Below are 27,090 nucleotides of genomic sequence, written 5' to 3' on the forward strand. Positions count from 1 at the left end.
GAGTTTGACTTCTATCAAGTTAGAGGGACTTAATAACATCTTAGGCTTTCCATTGAAAATTCAAAGAGACCATGAGGTTAGATTGAAGAGTATGTCTTAGGACTAAGGGCAAAACCAAAATACACCTGACCTTAACAAATACAAAACCAAGCCTCCACAAGGTCATAGTGATCGGCCAGTAATTTAATTAGAGGAAGAAAAAATGAATTCACAGTTTCTGCAATGTACCATTTATAATGTTGGTTATATGATCAAAAATTACTAAAAATGAGAAAAAGGAGATAAATGGGATCCATTGTCAAGAGAATAATGAACCAAAAACCAACCCTGAGAAGACCTAGTTGTAGAAATTAGCACATATTAAAGCTCTAAAGAAGCTATAATAGATATGTTCAAACTTGAACATAGCAATAAAAGATATGATCACAATGAATAAACAGATGAAAAATTCTACCAGAAAATGAAAAACCAAAAATAAACTAAACAGAAATTCTAGAACTGAAAAGTGCATTATCTGAAATGAAAAATTCAGGCTGGGCATGGTGGCTCATGCCTGTAATCCCAGCACTTTGGGAAGCAAGGCAGGAGGATAGCTTGAGCCCAGGAGTTCAGGACCAGCCTGGGCAATGCAGTGAGATCCTGTCTCTACAAAAAATAGAAAAAATTGGCCAGGCCCAGTGACTTACACCTAGCACTTTGGAGGCCGAGGCGGGCGGATCACCTGAGGTCAGGAGTTTGAGACCAGCCTGGCAAACATGGTGAAATCCCATCTCTACCAAAAATACAAAAATTAGCTGGGCACGGTGGCACGTGCCTGTAATCCCAGCTACTTGGGAGGTAGAGGGAGGAGAATCGCTGGAACCCAGGAGGTGGAGGCTGCAGTAAGCCAAGATTGCACCACTGTCCTCCAGCCTTGGCAACAGATTGAGATTCTGTCTCAAAAAAAAAAAAAAAAGAAAAAGAAAAAAGAAAAATTAGTTGGGCGTGGTAGTGCACACCTGTAGTCCCAGCTACTCAGGAGGCTGGGGTGGGCGGTTGCTTGAGCCCAGAAGGTCAAGGCTGCAGTAAGCCATGTTCATGCCACTGCACTTCAGCCTGAGCAACAGAGTGAGACCCTCTCTCAAAAAAATCAAAAAATTTACTGGAGAGGCTTAAAAAGCAGACTGGAAGTGACAGAAGAAAAGGTCAATGAAGACAGATAAATTGAAAAAAAAAAAGGCAGATAAACTGAAATCATACAAACTGAAGAACAGAGAGAAAAAAAGGAGAAAAGAAGAGATACACCTAATGCTAAATGACGAGTTAATGGGTGCAGGAAATCAACATGGCACATGGATACATACGTAACAAACCTGCACATTGTGCACATGTACCCTAAAACCCTAAAGTATAATAAAAAAAAAAAAAGAAAAGAAAAAAAAAAAAAGGAGAAAAGAAAAGAAAAAAAAAGATCGGTCTTAGTCACTGTGTGGGACAATTCTGGGTTATCTAGAATATATGCGTGGCTGGAGTCCAAGGAAGGGAGAAGAGAATGGTACAGCAAAGAAGTTATAAAAATAGTGATCAAATACTTCCCCAAATTTTGTGAAAACTAGTGGCTTTCTGATTTAAGATCAGCAAACCCCAGTCATGTTAAAAATACAAAGAAAACAACATATAGGCCCATCACAGTCAGAACTGATGAAAACGAGTGACAAAGATAAAACCTTGAATGCAGCCAAGGAAAAAGGGGATGTTATGTATCTAGGAGTAACGATATAAATAATGTCAGGCTTTTCATAAAAAATGAAGGCTAGAAGACAAGGGAATAATATTTTTATTTCACTGCAACCTCTGCCTCCCGGGTTCAAGCAATTCTCCCGCCTCAGCCTCCTGAGTAGCTGGGACTATAGGTGTGCGCCACCATGCCCAGATAATTTTTGTATTTTTAGTAGAGACAGGGTTTCACCATATTGGCCAGGCTGGTCTCAAACTCCTGACCTCAGGTGATCCACCCAACCTTGGCCTCCCAAAGTGCTGGGATTATAGGCATGAACCACCACACCCAGCTGGGAACAATATTTTTAAAGTGCTGAAAAGAAAAAAATCTTAAACCAGGTTTCCTATGTTAGGAAAGGGGTGGGGTGGCTCATGCCTATAATCACAACATTTTGGGAAGCCAATGCAGGAGGATTGCTTGAGCTCTGGAGTTCAAGACCAGCCTGGACAACATAGGGAGAGACCACATCTCTACCAAAAGCGAGAAAGAAAGAAGAGAGAGAAGAGAAGAGAAGAGAGGAAAAGAAAAGAAAAAGGAAGGAAGGAAGGAAGGAAGGAAGGAAGGAAGGAAGGAAGGAAAACAAAATATGGAAAGAAAGAAATCTAGAACAAACCCTGTGGGGTTGAATTAGAATTGGAGTTATCAATGTGAACTAATGGTTTTCAAAGTATATAAATATAGATGTAAAAGAAAAGTCAGTGTTTGAATCTTGGTTTCTAAATATCATTCTGCACTAAAGGGAATCACACATTCATGGAAATATGGTTGACTCCAGGACTGACCAGGGAAACTATAAGATGGAAATACTCAGAGAATGATGAAGATATGTCAAAGGGGGCATGGAAGCCTGCCTAAAGAGGCTTTCAGTAGCCCAATATGAAACAATCACAATATTAAAATAAAAGATATTAACATATTATAATCTGTTGAATAAACAGGAAACATTTCTTCAAAAACACAAATTACCAAAATTGACACATGAAACAGAAAATCTGAACAGCTCTATACCTCTAAAAGAAATTCAAATTGCTCTAAAAAATCTTGCCACATAAATTTAAATAATAAGTTTAAAAAATCTTTCACAAAGAAAACTACAGGCCCAAGTGGTTTCACTCGTGAATTCTATGAAATCTGAAGGAAGAAACACCACCAGGATTATACACAAGTGCTTTTAGAAAACAGAGGAGGATGGGAGGAAGATTTCCCAATTCATTTTATGAGACCAGCATAACCCTGATACCAAAACCTGGCAAACACTTAAAAAACAACAAACCAGTACCTCACATGAAACAGACACAAAAATTCTTAACAAAAATCAAGGTAATTTGTCGTATTAACAGAATAAAGGGGGCAAAATCCTATATGATATATCTCAGATGAAAAAAAAAAGGTAGCTATCTATCTGCCTGTCTATTTTTGGAGATAGTTTCTCATTCTGTTGCCCAGGCTGGAGTGCAGTGGTGTGATCATAACTCACTGTAGCCTCCAATTCAGTGGGCTCCAGTGATCCTCCCACTTCGGCCTCCCAAAGTGTTGGGATTACAGGCGTAAGCCACCACACCCAGCCCCTCACAGACTTCTTTTTAATAGAAAGTGCTAGGTTGATTCTAAAATTTATATAGAAATGTGAACTATCTGGAATAACAAAAAATAAAACAACAAATCTAGAGAACTCACACTATCTGATTTCATGGCCCATTATATAAAACAACAATAATCAAGACACTATGGTATTTGGTGCAAGGATAGACACCTATCATTTTTCTTGTCCTCCTTGTCTACAGGGACATAAAATAGGGATGGGTCAGTGCCTTAGCCACTGTCACCCACTGCTCTGGGTCCAGCAGCAACGTTTTCTTCAGGAGGTTCGAGAATATAACTCTTATATAACTAAATGGTTTGGACAAATGAATTCATGTAATTCAATGGGGGAAAAGAAAGTCTTTTCAACAATGGTGCTGAAACAACTGAATGAAATTATGGCAAAAATAATGAAGCCCAAACTCTACTTCATGGCACGTATAAGAATTAATTTGAGATGGATCATAGAATTAAGTATAAATACTAAACTTATAAAGCTCCCAGAAGAAAACTTAGAAGAATATCTTTACAATCATGGGGTAGACAAAGAAGATTTCTTAGGTAGGACCAAAGGAAGTATCCCATCTAAAAGAAAAAACCAGCTAGGCGTGGTGGCTCATGCCTGTAATCCCAGCACTTTGGGAGGCTGAGGCGGTCGGATCACCTGAGGTCTGGAGTTCGAGACCAGCCTGGCAACATGGTGAAACCCCGTGTCTACTAAAAATACAAAAATTAGCACGTGGTGGCGCACGCCTGTAATCCCATCTACTCAGGAGGCTGAGGCACAAGAATCGCTTGAACCCGGGAGGCGGAGGTTGCAGTGAGCCGAAATCGTGTCACTGTACTCCAGCCTGGGCGACACAGCAAGACTCCATCTCAAAAAAAAAAAAGAAAGAAAAAATTGGTAAACTGGATTTCATCCAAATATTAGAAACTTCTCATCAAAACACACCATAAACAGGCAAGCCATAGACTGTGAGATATAATCAGAGTACCTATATCTGACAAATGAATGGTATCCAGAATTCAATATAGTTGAGTCTATAACTCAATAATAAAAAGGCAAACTGCAATTTTTAAAAATGGCTAAAAACTTAAAAGATACTTCATAAATAAAATGTCTGAATAACCAATAAGCACATGAAAAAGTACTTAATATATGCTCACCAAAAATCTTTATAGAAGAACGTTTATAGTAACTTCACTTATAATGATGGAAATGGCTCAGATATCCACCAAAAGGAGACAGAAAACAAACTGCAATATATTTATTCAACTCAATGAAAGAGAATAAACTACTGATATACACAGCAACATAGAGGAATCTCACAGACATTATGCAAAGTGAATGTCAGACCCCAAAAATATAGCATTCCATTACACAAAATTCTAGAAAAGGCAAAATTATAGTGACAGTAAGCTGATCAGTATTTGATCCATTGGTGGTGTGGAAAATAAGTAGAAAGGAGAACAAGAGACATTCCTAGGTTATGAAAATATTCTATAGTTTAATTAGGGTGGTGGTTACACAGGTGGTTAGATTTATCAAAAATTCAGACTTATACAATTAATATCTGTAAAATTAACTGTATGAAAACTTCCAATAAAAGTATCTTAGGAGTAAATTTTTCCAGAGATTTGTCCAGTCATCAATAAATGTATCATGCTATTTTTCTGAAAATACTGTTATAAAAAGAAAATTTGTTTTCCTTTAAAATTACCCTCTTTTCCCTTCATGAATGAATATGTAATAACATATTTAGGGGAATATTAGATAGATTCAGAAACTCTGTGCCAGGCCTGAGGGAGTTTCCAGAGTAGAGCTATATATAGGACTTTATTTTCTAGACATTCCATCTGTAAAATGGGTAAATGACTTTGCTTATCTCCCAAGGAAGTAACACAGATCAATAAACTAAAATTTGTCATAGTTCCTTTACCACTCTGCAATTAAAAGGCTAAAACATTCAATATTTTCCATTCAATATTTTCCTATAAGACTCTTTCCAGTTTGAAATCCAACTAGTGAATATAATAGCCACAGGCAAGATAGGTTCTCTCCCCATGCAACACTTGAAAAGGTAGCTTCACTGCTGAACCAGAGGCAGAGAGTTTTGCGTTGGAGTACTTTAATACATTTTTATATCGCATATAAAGCACACAAGCATAAACTAGTAAGATGCCTTGCTGAAAACTACCTTCTTTGTGAAAGCAGGCTGTAATTCTGAACAAGTTTTCAATTTTCACACTGCTGCTAGGGTAAAACATTTTAAAGAGTTTAATTTTTTACAATGGATTCAATGACATAGGATTATCTAACAAAGTAATGGCTAATCAATAGAAGGTTTAGTTGTCAGGTGAAACATATAACACACTAAAAGGGATTGATTGCCAGACTTGCCCTTATTTACTAGAAGGTATATATTTAAAATGACACAAACTTGTTACTGGGCTGCATTGTTTTAACCTTGCAAAAAGCTGCTTAAGAAATCTGTTCAGCAGCCCTATAGCATAACAAGATATAGTATAATGAAAATGGTTAGTGACTGGGAGTGGGGGTATAGGAAGACAGGGACTTCCAGATATATGGTAACATCAAATCATGTCCCACACAAGAATATGGTATAGAAAAAGCAAACCAAAAAGTGACATCTAAGGAAGCTGGAAGCGGGTTTTTAAAATGCCACACAGATGCTACTGAATCTTGTTCAATAGATGCAAAGCTGTATCTGCTATCATTCCATGTTGTTTTTAGGGCAAATTTTTTTTTTAGGGCTCATGCAGATGAGCACAACAGGCTTCCTCCCACCCCCCACCCCCCCGCCTTTTTTAATGGTACATCCAGAGTAAGCACTGAAAACAAAATGGATTGGGCCCATATGGACTTTGACCAGCATATAAACTGTTTCCTTTATAATTTATTCCCAGTATCACAACTCTCTATATGAAAATACACTCTTTATGGTCATTGCAACCCAGGAGTTCAATACTATTTTTTTCTAGTAAGTCAGTGATTACACAATTTATCAAAGAATGATTACATTAAAATACAAATAAAACAAAGCACCAACCCCCTATACGGTCTTCCTTCCTCAAAGTAATTTTAAGAAAGCTGGTTATTAAATTGCTCCTTTTTGAAGAAGGGTTTTTGTAGCTAGGCACAAATTGCCAAACCATGTTTTCTTAAAAAAGTTATTAGACTCTAAAGGATTCAACAGAAGTGGGAAGTTATATAAACAAATCACTTCATCAGATTTGAAAAGACCACTTTTGTCTTACCTAAGAGATCTACATTAATTACCTTTAAGATCTTTTACATGGACTATTTAAAACAAGTACAATTTATTTATTTATTTCAAATGAGGTGCTTCTTCTAAAGTATTAAATAATGTCTACAAATGCAAAAGCGTTTTTATAAATAGGTAATTAAAACAGATGACTAAAATTAAGTCAAGCTGCAAAACATTACCCAGAATGCATTGTGATTTTTTTTTTTTATTAATAAACATCTCAGGCAATTTTTTTTTTTACCCAAAGCCCAAAGCACTTTAGGGGGGCAAAAAGAGGTAGTAAGTTTTATAGAGTAAAAAACAACAATAACAACAAACAACCACACATATATAATGAAATAATGCCAAACCCCAAACGAAAGTATTTACAAGACAGTCCCTTAAGTATAGTTTGTCATATTGCAATTACACCTTGCCTACTTGCCAAGACAAAGTGCTTACTATTGATTGCCACTAGAGGGAGAAGTGTCTTAACACAAAGCAACGGCAGATAGGGAATGGGTTTTCTTGAGCAATTATCAGAACAAAGCTCCCTTGGCTGTGTGCACCTTCTAATTACTCAATACAATTAAAGTGACTAACCTAAAACAAATAGAGAAAAAAAAAAAACCCTGCCTGCCTGATATCAGGGACTTCATTAAACCTTTTTCCCTCATCAATCAAATCAGAAAGAAGGGAATGCCATCATATATGAACATTACAGAGCTATTAAAGGAAGCAAATTCTGTGCTGTTTTTTTTTTGTTGTTGTTTAAAGAAGAAAAGGAGCTCTCTTGAAAAAAGAAATGTCTTGGTATTTACCCATCTGGATGCTGCTTGAAAATAAATTGTCCTCCAAAGAACAGAAATACAGTATGTTTTCTCTCAGTTCACTGGCTTATGAATGACTTTTTGTTGTTGTTGTTGTTTTGTTAATACACACTATAATGTCATTTTCTGTGTCAGTGATGTGCTTTTTCCTCCTACTCATCCAACTGTATAAAGGAGCTATGCCCATCAGACTTCCATGCTTATACTGGCTGATTTAAGTTCTTCACTGCTGTTTGTTGTCGATCTACTCCAAGGCAATGTATTGGCAGGAATTTTTTCAGGGGAGGGGAATATGGTAGAAAAGGAAAACAGCTACTTATTCCTTCTAAAAGACTTATGTAGTACCTTTTATAAGGCCCAGTCATTAACAGAAGATGACAACAGAGTCATTTTTCTTTCAGCTGACAATTGTGACATTTTTCCAGCAGCGTGCAAGGTGTTGAAAACCTGGCAGCTGTTACCTCCCGGGATGAAGATACTTTTTTATCCTCCCTTGACAGTTTAACTCAGTGGGTCAGCACCTTTAAAGACTGCAAAGTATCCTTGAAGAGGATGGAAGTTTGAATTACTGCTCCCTCCCTAATCAATGTAAACCCTCACTGCAGGTGAAGTCTCCATCTATAGAGGTGCATGGGGGAGGAAAATGTAATGCCCTAAGCCAGATGGTTTTTATCTTGTTTTTAAAGAATAAAGGAACAAGCTAACAAGGGAGACAGCTACTTTGTTAGCTTCTTGGCCTCTCTCATGGCTTTGCATCCCCAGGGTTCCAGCTACACAAGAGAAAGAATACAGAAAAACGTAAACACTTAAAGAAATATAACTAGAGGGCTGGCATCATGCTGCTTTCAAAGAGTTGAGAGAGCTCTACTCAATGCTTTATTTATCACTGCCCACGTTCTCAAGATGGTAAGTGGACACATACACAAAGGAAATGGGGGATGGGAGAGGGATTAGACAACGGTCACAATTTACTCAATTACAGAGAAAGGCAGGGCTGACAGATCCTATTAGCACCAATGAGAAGCAAAGAGTTGAACGTTATAATGCCACACTTTCAAAAAGAAATGAGTACTTTCATGTATCCTCCCAGGCCTTTGCCCTTGATTGCAGATAGGAATAAAAGCTAGGAAAACAGTGGCTATCCTTTCCTTGACTTCACATTTTTAGGAGTAAAACAAAAATTGTAGCTATTTTGTACATCCTTTAAGTAAAAGTTCATATTTAATGCCAAGAAATGAGATTATTCTGAAACTAAGAAAATTAACTTTCTTTACAAGGATATACTGCTCTACTTCCTCTCTCTACCCCAAACTCTTCCACCTTCAGATGCTGGAAATGAAACAAAAAAGCAGGTATACAAAATGACTTGGTGACAGACACAGGGAACAGTGTCTCTTAATTTCCACCTTCATTATTTCTTGTTCTGGTAATATCTTTGTCGGATTTTGGAATTACTGTTATGGTGGATTTATAAGTCAAGAAGTGTTCTTTCCTTCTACGTTTCACCTTTAAATATTTATCATTTTTCCACATCTTGATTGTGCTACCTTGAGCTGTTCACTTAAATTCTCAGAGCCTCATCATACATAAATATGTATGTATGTTTTTGCTGAACTATTTGGTAAGTCACAGATAGCATGACACCTCTATTCTGTGAAGGGGTCTGGCATAAAATTTATACCATTTCTTCCTTAAATATTTGTTGAATTCACCAGTAAAACCACATGTCCCTTCTGATGATTAATTAAATTTATTTAATAGACATCGGGCTATTCAAATTTTGCTTCACCCTGTGTTAAGAGTTTTGGTAAGTTGTATTTTTCAAGGAACTTGTTCAACTTGCCAAATTTTTGGTATAAAGTTGTTTGCTCCTCCAATATTTAGATAGCTCTCCAAATTAACATGTAGTAATGTCCTATCAACAATGGCAAAACGCTATTTTTGAATAATATATGTCAACTATAATATTAGTTAAAAACAATGCTAAATTGCTAGAATATAACTGAACTTTTAATAATCAATAGTGAGTTTCTAAAATCCCATTAGAAATACCTGCAAAAGAATCTCAAGTTAATGAGATGCAAATCCTACTTGTATCAACACTAGGTATAAGGTGGCCTTGACATCTTTTTGTCTACAGAAGTTCACTACAGGAAAAACAAAACAAAAACAAAAAAACAAAATAGCAAATGGCACTTCATTATTGTCATATGCAATAGAGAAAAGAGGGAGTTTAAACAGCTTATATACTATGTTCTACCTTAAAAAAAACCAGCAATGGGGTAATCAAGTTCAGGGCAGTCCTGGACAGCTGCCCTGTGACCCGCTTCTATTGACCCCTGCTATTCATCACTCTTCCCTAAGATAGAGAGGGCAAGCTCCTAGGGAGTGACCACCACAATAGACAGACACAAGCCAACAGTAATCTGGTTCGAGCAAAAAACCAGATGGCACTGCAATAAATTTACAAATCTGCATTCATGGGGCTGTTAAAACACCCAGAAGCTAAAAGACTCTGAGGGCCCCAGGAGGATCTCCTACTTCCCTGTTTCTAAAGGCCATTTCTCTTTCCAAGAACATTGAGTTCATGCTCTTCACAAAGAGAATGGAGATAAAACCCTTTACAAAGAAGGGAGGAGAAAAAGCCTCATGACCTAATTAATCTCCAGAGCTTGGATCTCAACACTGAATGACAGATATTAGAAAAATCATTTCAGAGCACCATGAGGGGGGGAAAAAAGGTTGTTAAAGTGGGCGGGGGGAGTAGGGAAGAGAACCTGCTAAAACAGCAGTGAAAAAAACAACATTAAATCTCTTTCGAATACTGCACACAACAGATCTTGCAAGTAGAAAATGATTCAATAATGTATGCATTTATTTTTAAAATGAATCAGATTAGTCCCATGTGTGACCTGCTGGTCCATCTGTATGTGCTGGACTTAATAGGCATGATTCTCTCTCTTGCTTCAGTTTGAAGTATGAGAGAGATAAATTTAGTTTAATTTTCAACAGATCAGCCTATCCATTTTCCAAATGGACCATCTGGATCAGCCTATTAAAATTAATTTATAACTTTGCAGAGAGAAAATTCGTTTGTTAGCTTAAATAAAGTTGCCAAAACTTTTTGTTGTGTCATTGTTTTCCGACAGTTGTTTCTGTATAGTGGGCAGAGTGTTCCTACTTCCCAATTTATCTTATTCAGTATTGTCCTATTGATTTAGATGAACAGATCAGGTGTTGATTCTCCAAACAGTTAAAATTGTAACTGTCTCAACATCAATTACTGATCATTTGTGGATTTTTTTTTTTAAAGCTTTCTGGATGATTCAATTCTATTTACTAAACAATTATTTTTATAAAAAAAAGTGTTCATCCAAAAAACATTTAACATATAGTAAATTAAAAAATGAATGTGTCACAGTTTCAAGTACTTTCCCTCTAAACACTGTATATAAACTGAAGTCAGAAGGCACAAGTAGAAACGCTTTGGAAACACTGAGATCTGAGTATCAAATCACTAATTAGCTAGACAAGTCATCTAACCTCTCTAACCCTCCATTTTCTTCATCTATAAATTGGAAATCACATCATATCTAGAAACTTTACAGCGTTATTGTGAGGGTTAAATCAAATAAGCATCATGTTCATGGTGGGTGCTCAACAAATATTAGATCTCCTATTTCCTAGAACAATGCCATAAATGCAAGTAAATTAGAATTATTTTTACTGCTGCTCAGGCTCATTGTATCCAATTTTATATTAATGAATACAAGGCCAGGTGTGATGGCTCACGTCTGTAATCCCAGCACTTTGGGAGGCCAAATTGGGCAGATCACCTGAGGTCAGGAGTCTGAGAACAGCCTGGCCAACATGGTGAAACCCTGTCTCTACTAAAAATACAAAAATTAGGTCGGGAATGGTGGCTCATGCCTGTAATCCCAGCACTTTGGGAGGCTGAGGTGGGTGGATCAAGAGGTCAAGAGTTTGCGACCAGCCTGGCCAACATGGTGAAACCCCGTTTCTACTAAAAATACAAAAATTAGCCAGGTGTGGTAGTGGGCACCTGTAGTCCCAGTTACTCAGGAGGCTGAGGCAGAAGAGTCGCTTGAACCCTGGAGGTGGAGGTTGCGGTGAGCCAAGATCACACCACTGCACTCCAGCCTGGGCGATAGAGCAAGACTCTGTCTCAAAAAAAAAAAAACAAACAAACAAAAAAAAACCCAAAAATACAAAAATTAGCCAGGCATGGTGGCAGGCACCTATAATTCCAGCTACTCAGGAGGCTGAGGCAGGAGAATCGCTTGAACCCAGAAGGCGGAGGTTGCAGTGAGCCAAGATCACGCCACTGCAATAATAAAATAAAATAAATATAAATAAAAATAAAATAAATAAAAATGAATAGGTGGCACACTTATTCTCTGGCAACATCATAAGAACTTGTGTTTTTTGTTTTTGCCAAGGACATTCTAATTTTTACAAGAACACAATGGTATTGAACTTTCACAAGTAAAATGTGTTACCTTCTATTGGGGCACGGTGGTGAGCATTTTTTTTTTTTTTTTTTTTGAGACAGAGTTTTGCTCTTGTTGCCCAGGCTGGAGTGCAATGGCGTGATCTCAGCTCACCGCAACCTCTGCCTCTGGGGTTCAAGCGATTCTCCTGCGTCAGCCTCCTTAGTAGCTGGGATTACAGGCATGCACCACCACGCCCAGCAAATTTTTGTATTTTTAGTAGAGACTGGGTTTCTCCATGTTGGTCAGGCTGGTCTCGAACTCCCGACTTCAGGTATTCGCCTGCCTCAGCCTCCCAAAGTGGTGGGATTATAGGCGTGAGCCACCTTGCCCAGCTGCTGTTTTTTTAAGTTATTATTAATAATGGCCTTTCCTTCTAGAAAAAGCAAACAAAATATTGCTCATACTAAAAGGGCTCACTTTATTACAGGCAGATCTGTTTTTATACTTTTTAAAAAATGCCTGAAGAATCTTAACAGGAAAATAGGGGTTAAAGTCAACTATTCTACCATCTACATTTAAGAAGCATTTAAAGTTACTTTTCCTGAATAAGAACTCTTTTGATTTTTCTATTCACTACATGTAACCGGCTGTCCTGTACATGTATACCTAGAATGTTTTTTTAAATAACTGGGAAAACCATGTCACCTGATTGAAAGTGATGGCTATGACCAGGCCAACGTCAGAGTACTCTTAATATAAGCTCCAGTGCTTAAAGAATAGCAAATCAAAGGTTTCCTGTCTTTTGTTTTGTTGTTGGTAGCTTTTTATTTTAAGTAAGGCTGAATTTCATACCTGTCTAAGTGAATTCTTCTCTGGTATTATCTTCCTAGGGGGTTCGCCATTATTACAGTCTTCTCTCTCTGAGGAATTCTGTGAAAGAAAGTAAGCTTTAATTCAGTTCTCATTATCTTCGATCTTATTCTTTGGGAGTAAACTGGATTACATTTCTGATTCTGTAAGTTAGAACATACATATATTTATACAATTATTCGCTTGAAGATTTGTATACATGCAGATATACACATATGTAAAAGAAAACATATGCCCATGTATATAAATAATGTAAGGATTTAGACGGGAAGTATTTCATGTATCTTTAAGCATTGTGTAGGAGATCACATTCATTAGATCTCTAGCTTGCACTTTGACACAGGTTGACACTGGATACAAGAAAGTTCCAGCCCACACTTAGCTGATGACAACTAAAACCATGATTATTACCTTTTCTCGATTATAGTAAATGTTTGGTTGGCACAGATCTCCAAGTCTGGGTCCTAAAAATAGTTATTTCTCTTCCCCCTCTTCTCAGATTTGATTTTATTTTCTTTGATAAAAGTAGCATAGGACTTAAAAAAACATTTACCCCGTAGTTTAGGATTAGAGTCCATTCCTTGGCACTGTCACCTCAAACAGCAGCTAGAGGCCCTAAAATGTCAGTGGGGTTTTTATTTTTTACTTATTTATTTATTTATTTGAGTCAGAGTCTGGCTCTGTCCCCCAGGCTGGAGTGCAGTGGCATCATCTCGGCTCACTGCAAGCTCCGCCTCCTGGGTTCACGCCATTCTTCTGCCTGGGGTTTTTACATACTTAGGAGGGGGAAAAAACAACAATCCAATTGAAAATGAGTTCATAAGTACTAAAAATCTGCTAGTCAATATATGTAAATCACTATCTACAAGGCAAAATACAGAAAATCCAAATTACATATTATTTGAGTTCCATTTTCGGCAACATTAGCAATATTAATAACATTAATATTTAAAACCCTGCAGTTGTGCTGGGTGCGGTGGCTCACACTTGTAATCCCAGCACTTTGGGAGGCCAAGGCGGGCAGATCACCTGAGGTCAGGAGTTTTAGACCAGCCTGGCCAACATGCTGAAACTGTGTCTCTACTAAAAATACAAAATTAGCCAGGTGTGGTGGTGGGTGCCTGTAATCCCAGCTACTAGGGAGTCTGAGGCAGGAGAATCGCCTGAACCCAGGAGGCGGAGGTTGCAGTGAGCCAAGATCACGCCGCTGCACTCCAGCCTGAGTGACAGAGCAAGGCTCCATCTCAAAACAACAACAAAAAACTTACAGTTAATATATTCTTCACATTATATATAGTCATAACATTCTAACAGGAGAGTTAGTTTATTTGTAGGTTCAGAAATTATTTCTAACAGAGTTTATCTGAAAATTTTCATACAAGCATGAAATTATTAATATACAATCATTACTGTGTTCTAAACCTACACATAAGTTTCACTTTTTTGGTTTGTATTAGATATTACATTTTGAAAGATACTGAAAGATAAAAAATGTACTGTGCCATTCTGAGGCCCTTTCACCTCTGTGGCTAACACCTGTGTGTCACCTTTAGTAAGCCTGACAGGCCAGTACTCTCATGTGTTTCTTTTGGGCAGAAATATCTTATGAGGTTTAACTTGATATTTTACATTTGTGATGATCCCTTGTAAAAGTCCCTAAAATTAAAGAAAAAGCATGCTATACTACAAAGAAAGGGACAGAGACTCAAGAACTTCAGAGTTCTAACTTCTTTTCCTCCCTGTTTGGAAAAAAAGGAATGGAGATCATCTACCAAAAAATGGAGGAAGGATATAATTGAATTAATGACTACAAAGCTTGGCAAATGAGGCAACTGGCAATACATGCTATGTAAGAGTATCAAACAAAGAAAGGGAAAGGTCAACATTTACCCCATAACATCAAGTTGTATATTTAACTTTGTTTTTTTTTTTTTTAAATGTAAAGATCAATGTTTTAAACACCAAAATTAAATGCCTTATATAATAAAAGCTTAAGCCAGTATCCAATTATAAACTTAGACTTTGCAAGTAACTCTCTTTCAGGTCATGAAATTCCTCCTTCAAATAAATAAAAAAAAAGATCAGATAAACTAAACCTGTTTAATTCAGTGTAAGATCCTGTATTTCAAAATTAATTATGTTTTTTGAAATGTTATCATATAACTTGGAAGCCTAATTACTTTTTGCTGGATGTTTGTCATACCAAAGATACTATAAATCACATTTTTATTCTACAGGTACTTGGGCTGATACACAATTGCTGGCAAACTCCTCCATACTGAATTATAAAGTGAAAAATAGTCATCTCAACCTAACAGCCTGAGTAGTGACTAGCCCATATTCACAATTTTCTTTTTACTGACCCTCTATTTTATCAGATTTAGATGGATAACCACTGGGTGGGTATTATGAAAATGTCTAAAGAATGAAAACACAAAGGGAGCTTAAACGGTGTTACTAACATAACATAGAACACAGAGCTCCTTAGGAGTTCCTTTCCCCTTTCTATCCCACTAGGGCAAAGAATATTTAAATGGTATTGTTAAAAAAAACTCTTAAACAAAAAAAGGGGGAAAACCCATAAACATTGGTATGCTCTTTTAATACAGATTAACCCAACACTTTTACTCTGGGCCATCCATCATGAGAAATCAAATCAAACAAAAAATCCAACTTATAATGTTGTTACAAAAAATAGAGGTAGGGACATTAAACAGTCATGATATCAGGAACAAGGATTAGGAACCCTCCTAATACTAAAGAGTAGAAGCAGAATGCCAGTGAATGAGATGACTAGGTCTACAGTCTTGAGGGTAAGGGGCAATGATGAAATAGCCATGTATACCTAGGTAGTCACCTCAATAGTTCTCAAAGCCTGTCCAACATCACCCAGAAGAGCTCAGCAACACAGTTATTTCTTGCATCTTTATCTATAAGGATTCCCAATAAGCTATGTGCATAATTTTCCTAGATCATCAGGCTAAATTATATCCAATAAATTCTGTTTAAGGATAAGTGATTAATATAAGCAAGAATCATCATTGGGTACTAAAATTAGCAAGTGGGCCTAGTACTGTGGCATGTGCGAGTAATCCCAGCTGCTCAGGAGGTGGAGGCAGAGGGACTGCTTGAGTCCAGGAGTTTGAGAGCAGCCTGGGCATCACAGCAAGACACCATCTCAAAAACCTAAGTAAAATTTAAAACTAGAATAAGTGAGTGAAAGTTTGACAAGTTAACAGGATGGTCACATAATCTCAAAATATTTTTTCTATAAAATGCTTGATAGTTACAATGAAAAAAGAGTAACCTCACAGTGGAGAAATCCAGCAGACGCCACCTTAACATTATGTGCCTTTTGATATGAGGTACTGAAAACAGCACATCACTTGTGAGGTATCCTCGTCAAAACCACAAAACTTAAATCGACTTGTAAGAAAACATCAGGCTAACCCAAAAATGAGTATTTCATTCCATAAAGTTACTAGTTTGTACCTAAGAAATGTCAAGGCCATGAAATAGACTAAGGAATTGTTTCAGATTAAAGGAAACTAAAGAGGTACAGCACACACTGTTGAGGCAATTGGAAACTTTTTAGTAAGTTCTGTAGGTGAACTAATAACACTGTATCAATATTAATTTCCTGATTGTTTCCCCACCATTAAAATTTACATACAGAAAAATTCACCCTTTTTAGTATATAGCTCTGTAAGTTTTGACAAAAACATACAGTTGTATAACACCAGCATTAAAAAATGAAAAATTCCACCACTCCCAAAATTCTCTTGAAATTCTCCTTAATAGTCAACCCTCTCCCCACTGAAAATCACTGATTTGTTGGCTCAATAATTTTTGCCGTTTTCAGAATGTCATATAAATGGAATTATATCGTATGTAACCTTTGAATCTGGCTTTTATAACTTAGCATAAAATATCTGAGATCTACTCATGTTGTTGCAAATACCAGTATTTCTTTTCCTTTTATTGCCAAGTAGTATTATCTACTGTATGGATGTGCCACAGTTTTGTTTATCCATTCAATTTCCTGATTTTGATAATTTGTACTGTGATTATTTTTATTAAAATGTCTTTGTTTTTCTGGAAACACGCACTGAAACATCTAGGGGGGATGGAACATTACGTCTGTAACTTTCAAATTGTTCAGAAAAAAACAATAAGTAAATGGATGTATGTGCGTGTGTATATGTATTTATAAGCAGATATAATACAAATGTGGTAACATGTTAACATTAGGTAAATCTATGTGAAAGGGTGTAAGGAGATCCTTTGTGCTATTCTTTTCATTTGTCTATAAATCTGAAGTTATGTCAAAATAAAAAATTAATTAAATCCATAATAAAATGTTAAGAAATGGGAGAAAAGTTAAGTGAAAAATAAATTTTAAGGGGAAAATTTCATCAAATGTAATTAACGTTATATTCTACTGCTTAACTTTAAACCAACCCTAAGCAAACCTGACTGCTCAGAACAACAGATTCCCAATACTCAGATGGAAAGTTTCATTATAGTAAATAAATTGCAGAATGTGTTTGTAGTCCTTCAGTAATAATAGTCTATGAATAGCATTACAGTAGTCCTCCCTTATCCACAGTTTCACTCACGCAATTTCAGTTACAGTCAACTGAGGTCCTAAAATATTGAATGGAAATTTTTAGAAATAGTTTTCAATTGTGCGCCTTTCTGGCAGCTCTGTCCTGCCCAAGATGTGAATTATCCCTTGGTCCAGTGTATCCACACTGTACATGCTACTCGACCATGAGTCATTGACAATGTCTGCTCCTGACATCCCACCACCAACATCTTCATGGCTCAATAATCCAGGATCACCTGAAGCAGGTAGCATGCTGTCAAAGGGTCAGTAGTAACCTAATGCTGTGTCACAATGCCTAGATCATTTACCTCACTTCATCTCATCACATAGACATTTTATTGTCTCACATCATCATAAGAAGGGTGAGTACAGTACAGTAAGATATTTTGAGAGAGCACATTCATGTAACTTTTATTACAGTGTAGTTATAACGGTTCTATTTTATTCTTATTGTTGTTAATCTCTTACTATGCCTAATTATAAATTAAACTTTATCATAGGTATATGTCCATAGGAAAAAACACAGTGTACATGGAGTTCAGAACTATCTGTGGTTTAGGCATCCACTGGGGAACATACCCCTTATGAATAAGTGGGGACTATAGTATATTAAAATATTTCTGTAAAAGATTCTACTCAACTTGTTACCTTTTATATTAACTCAAATATTTATTTCTTAGCCCAGTGCACAACTTGTTACCTTTTATATTAACTCAAATATTTATTTCTTAGCTCAGTGCTTACTAGCCTAGAATTGAAAGGGCAGAATAAAAGTCTCCCTGACAACTTTGAATTTAACTTCAAACTAGATGCATTTGGGCTGTAACACCTGCAGATACGGTAACAGAGATTTGGGTAGGAAAAGGTCAATAAAGGAAATACTGCTAAAGCTCATGCATTAGACCTCACGGATGCATTCTGGATAAAATGTTTCCACAACCAACCTGGGTGAATAAAAAAGTAATTATATTTAAAAAGTATTGAGGTGATAAGCTTAAACTGTCTCAAAATCAACACATCTAAATTTAAAGCACTCTTTTACCATCCTCACTCATTTCTAGGTGAGCTCTTTTCCTCCCAACTTTTTTTTTTTATCCTAGACTTAAATCCTCAGAGTCAGTTTTTACTCATTCCTTTTTTTCTTTGAACATATCTAGCTAATTTCCGGTCTACAAACTTTTTCTTTGAATCATCTATGTTAATACATCTGACCCTACTTTTGCATTTCCACTGTTTCTACTCTAGTCTGGACCCACAACACCTCTTACCAGTGCTATTACTATTGAGACAGCCTTCTGACATCCTTGGCTAAATCTATATCTGATATATTCTATACACTAGAGTGGCAATCATCATTCTTTTTTTTTTCTTTTTTTTGAGACAGAGTCTCGTTCTGTCACCCAGGCTGGAGTGCAGTGGTGACCTCGGCTCACTACAACCTCTGCCTCCTGGGTTCAAGTGATTCTCCTGTCTCAGCCTCGCGAGTAGCTGGGATTACAGGCATGCGCCACCATGCCCAGCTAATTTTTTGTTTGTTTGTTTGTATTTTTAGTAGCGACGGGGTTTCACCATATTGGCTAGGCTAGCCTCAAACTCCTGACCTCAAGTGATCCACCCACCTCGGCCTCCCAAAGTCCTGGGATTACAGGCGTGAGCCACCGTGCCCGGCCATTAGAATCATCATTCTAAAAAGGTTACTTTCCTGTTCAAAAGCCTTTTATAGCTTTTTGGCAATAACAGGATAAACCCAAACTTCTTAGTACAGCATCCGTAAGACAGCCAACTTAACACTCCATCAAAGTCTCTGTACCATTTACATGACATTATTTATCATTCACCAAAATAAGGAAACCACTCTTTCATCTCTGTGTTTTTGTTAATTCTAGTCCCTCAACATGTAACAGGCTTCTTTCCCAATCTCTCCATCTACTAAAAATCCCGATTCAAGAGTCAGCTAAAATTATACCTTCTCTGAGAAGCCTTTGTTTATCCCCTTATGCCCAACCTGCAGTTAGAATTAATTACTCCAAAGAAAAACTTCACTTCCAATTGGCACTTAATTCTTTATATCTCTTTATATCTCTACATGAACATGCTTCCCACCCCACACTACACTGTAAATTCCTTCAAGGCAGGGCCAGTTTCTGTTTCATCTTTTATTTCAGAGGTTCAGCACAAAGCTAGAGAATATAGTGTGAATTTTAAAATGTTTTCTTGTTGGGAGGTAGAGGCAGGAGGATTGCTTGGGGCCAGGAGTTCAAGACCAGCCTGGGTAACACAGCAAGACCCTAGCTCTACAAAAAAAAAAAAAAAAAAAAAAAATTAGCTGGGCATAGTGGCACATGCTTGTAGTCCTAGCTACTCAGGAGGCTAAGGCGGGAGGATCGCTTAAGACCAGGACTTTGGGGTGTAATCATGCCATTGTGCTCTAGCCTGGGTGACAGAGTAAGACCCTGTCTCAAAGAAAAAAGAAAAAAAAGTTTCTTGGATTGAATATTATTGCCAGGTTAATCTTTCTTAACACTGCTACTGTCACAATGGTCTTTCTCTAAAATATTTGTAGTGGCTCTTTATTTCTATGAAATCAAATATGAAGTTCTAGGCCTGGTTTTCAGGACCATCCAGAATTCCCTACTATATTGCACCAAGTTATTTTCCCCAACACATCTTTTCTGCCCCAGTTAAGCAAGTTTCTTCATAGTCTCACCAACAGGTGATATGATCTTGAAATTTCGGGGCTGAAAGGATTCTTTTTTAAAGACAGGGTCTTGCTCTGTCACATCAGGCTGGAGTGCAATGACATGATCATAGCTCCTTGTAACCTCCAACTCTTGGGCTCAAGTAATCCTCCTGCCTCAGGCTCCTCACTAGCTAAGACTACAGGTGTACGCCACTACACCAGGCTAATTTTTCTATTTTTTGTAGAGACGGGGGTTCTCACTATATTACCCAGCTGGTCTCAAACTCACGGCCTCAAGCAATCCTCCCGCCTCAGTTTCCCAAAGTGCTGAGATTACAGGCATGAGCCACTGAGCCTGGCCTGGAAGGATTCTTAACTCCAGTCTAGTTCACTCAACAATTATAAACACAAGAAGATTATCTCATCTATTCAAGTCTTACACATTCTTAAAATGAGGTTTAACTGTCATCTTCTCTAAGAAACCATAAAACTACTCCACCTTACTCTACTGGAAATTCCCTAACTAAATTTTAATCTTGATCCGCACAACTGGCACTTAGATAAATGTCTGCACTGTTACTTTCGACTAACCAATAAGATTGAAAGATTACTGGGAAAAGTCTTTGTAGCTCCCTCTACCCACTAACACATTACGTAAGTATACAGATAATAGATGCTCAATGAATAATTGAAACCCTAAACCCACACTGTCCAGCTAGCTTAAAAAAAAGTTTTGTTTTGTTTTGTTTTTAATAGCAGAGGAACTTCAGCAGCAGCCCAACTGCAGTCCTACTGTCCCACTACTTATAATGCCAGTATGATCAGTTAGAACAGCAGTTACAAGCTCTGGCCTGACACATATTTTTGCAAACAAAGTTTAACTGGCCCATAGCCATGCCCATCCATTTACGATTTGTCTGTGGCTGCTTTCACACTACAGTGCAAGAGGTAAGCGGCCACAAGAAAGATCCTATTTCCCACAAAGCCTCAAATATTTATTATCTGTCCCTTTACAGACAAAGTTTGGCAACCCTTAACCAAAGCATTTCTAACTTTGAGGTTGTATTTTTGACTGTCCAATTCAAGAAGTAAAGATGTTTTGATGGTAGCACACAGCAGGTTCATAGCTGGGGCAATATTCTCCATGACCTAGTAAGTGGCTTATTTACTATTTTCAGTTATCTATTTGAACACACAACTCCTGACAAAATGGATAATTAAGAGTTGATTATATAATCAAATAAAAAATTAAACTAATTTACACAGTGATGAAAAGTCAAGCCATTCATAATGACTTACAATAATCTTTGAGTAAGCATCTTGCTCAAGGTTGGATGGTGCAATAGAGCCTGAGCCTGTTTGAAGAGACATCTGTTATAAATAAAATAACCAGCTCCAAAGCTACAAGCTAACATTTCCCACCAATGCCACACACTTCACTGGGAGGATTCAAAGGACTCTGTAACTGGGATAATTATATCATTTTAGCAAAGCAGGTAAACTGTGGTGGATTATAACTCTGATTTTCAACACATTTTAAAAATGAAATCATCTGCTCATCATCGTGTAGAATGACAACCCACATGAAGGAAAAAATCTTGAGATCAATTTCTAGTAACTAATTGCAAACACAGTATAGTGAACCTCAATGGTAAATTAGTAATTGGATTAATACTTTTTCCCATTAACTTATTATGTGACTTGGAGCTAATTTAGCCTCCAAATATACATTTACAATTTAAAAAACAGAAATTATTATTTTACAAGGTTAACGGATATTTTAGCTACATGGACAAAATCACTCAAAATCACCTTTCTTCTATGAAAGGTGACATTAAAAAAAAACACTGTGTGTGTGTTTAAACAAATTTTAATTAATCCTTTTAGGATACAATGGGGAAAACTTAGGTCATTTAAGTTCAGAAGCTGTTCGGAAAATCCTATTCAAGGACTCATTTTAGGGAGGATCTAAAGTGTCCTCCCAAGATATTCTCTGGCATGTTTTCATGCACATTGCTTCTCCAGCATGTTTATCATTTGACATACTCTATTAAACCACAACCACATCAAGGCCTCCCTATACCGCTAAACTCAACAGATCCACCAGTTAAGGTTTTCAAGGAGTGCTCTTTTCTAGTAATATACCAATTCCAAGCACAGTGCTAACAACTAGATAGAATGGACAACATTCTCTGGGACAACCAAAGAGGACTTCCATTAGCACTGCCTTACTCCCCGTGACAGAAGTCAAAAAACTGCCAAGCAGGCTTTTTCCCTGCCACACTGTCCGACACTAATCATAAAACACTACAGATGCATCCTTTCTCAAAATGCAGAGGGATTGTGTATATTTGCAAAGAACAACTATTTTTTATGCTTCCAAATTCTTAATCCTGTTTGGAGCTGTCAGTGGGGGTTAATGGAAGCCTTGGATAGGAGAATTCCAATCTGGTTGGCAGATGGATAGGTTGGTTATAGCTGCATAACTATGTCTTGCCTGCAGGCACAATTCAGAACACTGTTAAAGCAATATAAAGTCTCTGTCAAGCTGAACCATTTGGATCAGTAGCAAGGAGAAATAATAATAAAAAAGAAGTTCATTTCTAGGCCTTGTGCATTTATGCTAGTATGCAGAAACTGATTAATTGTCATAGTGCACTGGTCTTCTATACCTCAGATTTCTACTTCTGGAGTAGATTTTGCATGCTAATATAATCATTCTCCCTCTTGAGACATTAGCAAATAATCAAATGAAAAACAGGATCATAATTTACTGAGATTCGAGCAATTCTCTATGCAAATTTGACTTGTTATTGCTGCTGCCTCGTTAATCTGAATGCCTTTGACAAACTCCTTTGATTTATGAACTTGTGACAACTCCAATGTGTATATATTTTGCTAGATTGACATTATCATTAAGAGTGGGTGGACTGAGCTCACATGAATGGCTGATTTTATTCGCTGATGTCTGCTGCTCAACAGCTGAGCATCTCCTCCTCACAAAGCCCCTGAGCGGCAGGCTCTTCCCATCTTCCCATCCATTCATCATCTCGATGTTAATTGGCCCAGGCTTTAAGCAAATTTTCAACACGATTTAAAGGCACGATGACACTGATTACTGACCCTCTGCCATACGGTGCCTATTGATTAACCTGACAGAGATGATAAGCTTGAGGGAAACTAGGTGTGTGGGGACCTCAGGGGGAAAAATATATTGTCTATGCAGGCAAACACTTGTCATTACCTCACAAGCCAGAATTTGCACAGCACACATTCTTAAAACACACTACTGCTTTAACACCTACAGCTAACACAGAAAGTGCTTTCTGTATTCAGAGATTACAGATATGTCAAAGCGCATGACACGTTCAGTATTTAGAAGAACTCCCTAGATAGATGGCTGCCTTTCAACCAATTATGCTTGTTCTGGCTGATGTATCTAATTTAGGTTAAATTCGAAGAAAGTAACTGGGTGGCGTGGTAATGCTGTATCAGAAAAAAATAAGAATGAGAAAAATCAGATTCTTCAAAATAGAGGAAGGAAGAAAGGAAGGATTAAAATTATTTGCTGCCGTTCTACCACTATTAAAAGGAGAAGTACTCTTAAAGAGGAAGAAAACATCAACCTGATTATACGAATTTTGTTTTCTGTTCTTTTAATACTGCTACCTGATTACAACTGTCAACTATTCCTGGCACAGAAATTATACTCACAACTGAATTATTTTTAAATAAAGTAATATTTTAAGTCTAATAAACATTCCCTTTAAATTCTTGCTTGCCCATTTTTCAACAACTGCTGTGCAAACTGCTATACTTAGGAAAACTGCAGGATCTTTTGACATTAAGCTTCATAAAAACTAAATGTTTCATTATCAAAGAAAAAAATGAAAGTTCATAATTAATAGTTACTGAGCACATATATTAGTAACAAACAGAAATCTGCCTTAAAATATTGCTAGGTCTGCGAATTTACACAATGTCATGCAGCACCCACTATCAGGGATCAGACAGAAAACATCTTTAGACAGGATCAGTTATTATCTAAAACAAAGCCAACAAATATCCTCCCTCTGGCCACACATATCACCTTGTTTACTTACGAGTCCTGGGGGGACAGCCAATATACAATTTTATACACGAAGATTTTGGGGCAGCACTAACAGTTATTTCAAAGCTAAAATAATAGAAAACTGAACAACCCGGCTGTAGTACCTATTACAGTGACATGGGCTGTTAATGTAAGAGATCAAATGTTTTTCAAGTCAAACAGCATTGGTGCCTGTTACACTGGAACATGTAGCTTACTCCCTAAAAGCTGCCTCCTGCTCTTTTAAGATAAACAAGCTCAACTAAGCACTGAGATACTCTGATAAGAAGGATAGAAGAGATGAACTGCACCAGGGAGTGACAAGGCAAGGGCATGAATGAGCAGTGTTGCTTTCTGTTAACTTTCAAGTCACTGAAAATATCACAATACAACATTTTAATATTTCACCATTAATTAAAAGTCTAGCTATAAAAGAAAGACAAATTTGTAGCAATAAATATGGGGACCAAAAAAGGGGGGGCTAAAACAGTTATCTGTTTTGTGAATAGGAGCGATATTACACAGCTGTCTGAACACAGTCAGCTTTGTGACTTCTTAATCAAAGGTTTGAACATCAAATTAGCAACGACTATGAGTATATAAAAGAGTTTGTAATTATGTTAATATGCTCCACATCCGAAGTAATAGTCCATTTAAACTTAAAGGTTTTTTTTTGGCTCTAAAGCCTTGATTTAAAAACAAACAAAAAAAACACTTCCTACCTTACCCCTTCGAGTAGTTTTTTTTTTTTTTACATTTTTATCGTGTTTAATGTATGAATGCAATTACAAAACTACATCTATTTATTAAAATGTGGGTTAATATTTTAAAGTCCCAAACAGGCTTGCAAAGCAGGCATCTTACACTACTGTAGGTTGTGTTTTTCATGACGGAACTAAAAGGACAACCATTCTTTCACGGAAAAAAAAAAGCAATTCACACATATGTTTACACTGTTCAAAATGCAACAACAATGTACAAAGCAGCGAAATAAGCAAGGCAAAATGAATTAAAATTCACCAGGGGGATTTAAGATAGAAAGACATACATAATAAAAAGCCAAGCATATGTATCATGTAAACCAAAATATAACTAGCTTAACTTACCTTTTACCTTTAAATCCATGGGAATCTTTTAAAAAACTGCTTTCCTCTTTAAGACATTACCTTCACGATTATGTGTTTTGGACAGATTTTTTTGTGCCATGATTTTCTTTGCTGCCATGTTTACAACAATATTTCATCCAGAGATCCTCTGCATATAGTTTTGTGTAAATTAAGAGGCAAATATTTGCTTCTACTAATAAGGACATCTGGTTATTTTTGTAACTCAAAGACCTCTGTACATTTTCTTATGTAGTTTTTTTATCAAAATAGGACTGAGAACTATAGAACCATCAGGATGTATGACAAAATTCTTTCTCTCTGATGAATTTTTCTTTTTCTGTCATCCTTGTTTTCTGGTTTTTTGTTTCTTTTTGCTACATGACTTTCATCTCCTTGGATATCTTCCTTGCTTTGGTGTTACCATTTTATTACAATTCAACAATATCTTGAAAGAAATTTAAGATTCCTTTAAACTTGATAAAAGCTAATATCCTGAGATGTAAAACCATCCCAAGTAAATAAATTACATTTTTGAAAGCTAGACTGGGCTAGATTAAAATCTGTGTTTAGGTGTATATCTCTAATATGGACTGGTCTTGTTTAATCATTTTTTTTCCTAATTAAGAAATTATTATATAGGCTTATTATTACACTGTGTCCTTCCCCACTAATGATACTGCCTTAATGTCTCTTTGGGTCTTTAAAATTACAAATACCATTCCTCTCACTTATTTCTATAAATTTTTGGTTCCCAAGGCTAAAAAACATGTCTCAGCATAGATATTGAAGGGTATGCCTTAAAGAAAAGTAACATATAGGGAGAAAAAAAAAAATCATACACCATACATTATATCCCTTGCTTTCCTCTTAAAATGGTAAGTAGACTAATTATACTCCTTATTTGGGATACTTGAGTTTAATCTGTAACTTTTGCTGTAAATCCTGCTTTCCATTTTCTGTTCACCTCCCCTACAGAAATGAAAAAACTAGAATGAGAGAAAATATGTTTTTAAACAGAAAACAGCAAATATAACTTCAGATTAACTGCATTCTCATGGGTCTCTAAGTAGCCAGACCCTAAGGTAGTATTGGCCTAAGGATTTAAAATTTGAGTGAGAAGTCTTCTATTTCTGAAGGGTCAAAGGTTATAAACACCAATTCATGTCTTCAATTTTTCATTTGTTAACATCACCAAACAACAAAATGAAAATAAAACCAAAACAGATTAGCTTGGAGTTCTACCAGAGGTAATTTAATAAATTTATTGGGAAGGATGGCTAATTTTACTGCTCCAGGTATAAACAACCTTGTTGGGTTTTTGTTGTTGTTGTTGTTTTAAAGCAATGCTCTTTGATGTGTAAGTAACAAATTTTTAAAAGATGTTTTTTCTCCAATAGAAGGAACTGCCTTTTTCTATAGCAATGCAAATAGTTTCTACTTAAAGAATACCAAAATTATTTCTCTTAAGCCTAAGGTCTTAAGTTACTGAAATGCTAGAGAATGGCTGTATACCTCTAATCTACCATTTTGCTAACTATACAGAATTTTGTGCGTTTCTGACAAATCCTACAATTAATTTGATTATGCTGCCATTACTTTCCACACCGTAACTATCTTCGATTTAAAGAATCACAAGAAATGTACATTTTCTTTTCTCAAAATTATCCCACAAGTCACTAAATTACAGAAAATTTTACTATCATTTAGCAGAAATTTTTTTTTTTTTTTTTTTTGAGACGGAGTCTCGCTCTGTCACCCAGGCTGGAGTGCAGTGGCGCAGTCTCGGCTCACTGCAAGCTCCGCCTCCCGGGTTCACGCCATTCTCCTGCCTCAGCCTCTCTG

The 27,090-nt window shown here is 36.7% G+C and overlaps 1 protein-coding gene across 9 annotated transcripts in view; it reads right to left on the reverse strand.

Moving 5' to 3' along the window:
* The window catches only part of BTRC (beta-transducin repeat containing E3 ubiquitin protein ligase), a 214,060-nt gene that overhangs the window by 89,483 nt on the left and 97,487 nt on the right, over positions 1-27,090 (reverse strand). For 7 of the 9 annotated variants that reach the window (XM_063627685.1, XM_063627709.1, XM_063627702.1 and 4 more), the window contains one exon: positions 12,746-12,823. The exons of the other annotated variants lie outside the window; for them this stretch is intronic. In XM_063627685.1, coding sequence (XP_063483755.1) covers positions 12,746-12,823 — 78 coding nt within the window. The remainder of the gene's footprint in view (positions 1-12,745; positions 12,824-27,090) is intronic. 9 annotated transcript variants of the gene reach the window in all.

This window comes from Symphalangus syndactylus, chromosome 2 (genome assembly GCF_028878055.3).
Source record: "Symphalangus syndactylus isolate Jambi chromosome 2, NHGRI_mSymSyn1-v2.1_pri, whole genome shotgun sequence".
Taxonomy (NCBI): domain Eukaryota; kingdom Metazoa; phylum Chordata; class Mammalia; order Primates; family Hylobatidae; genus Symphalangus; species Symphalangus syndactylus.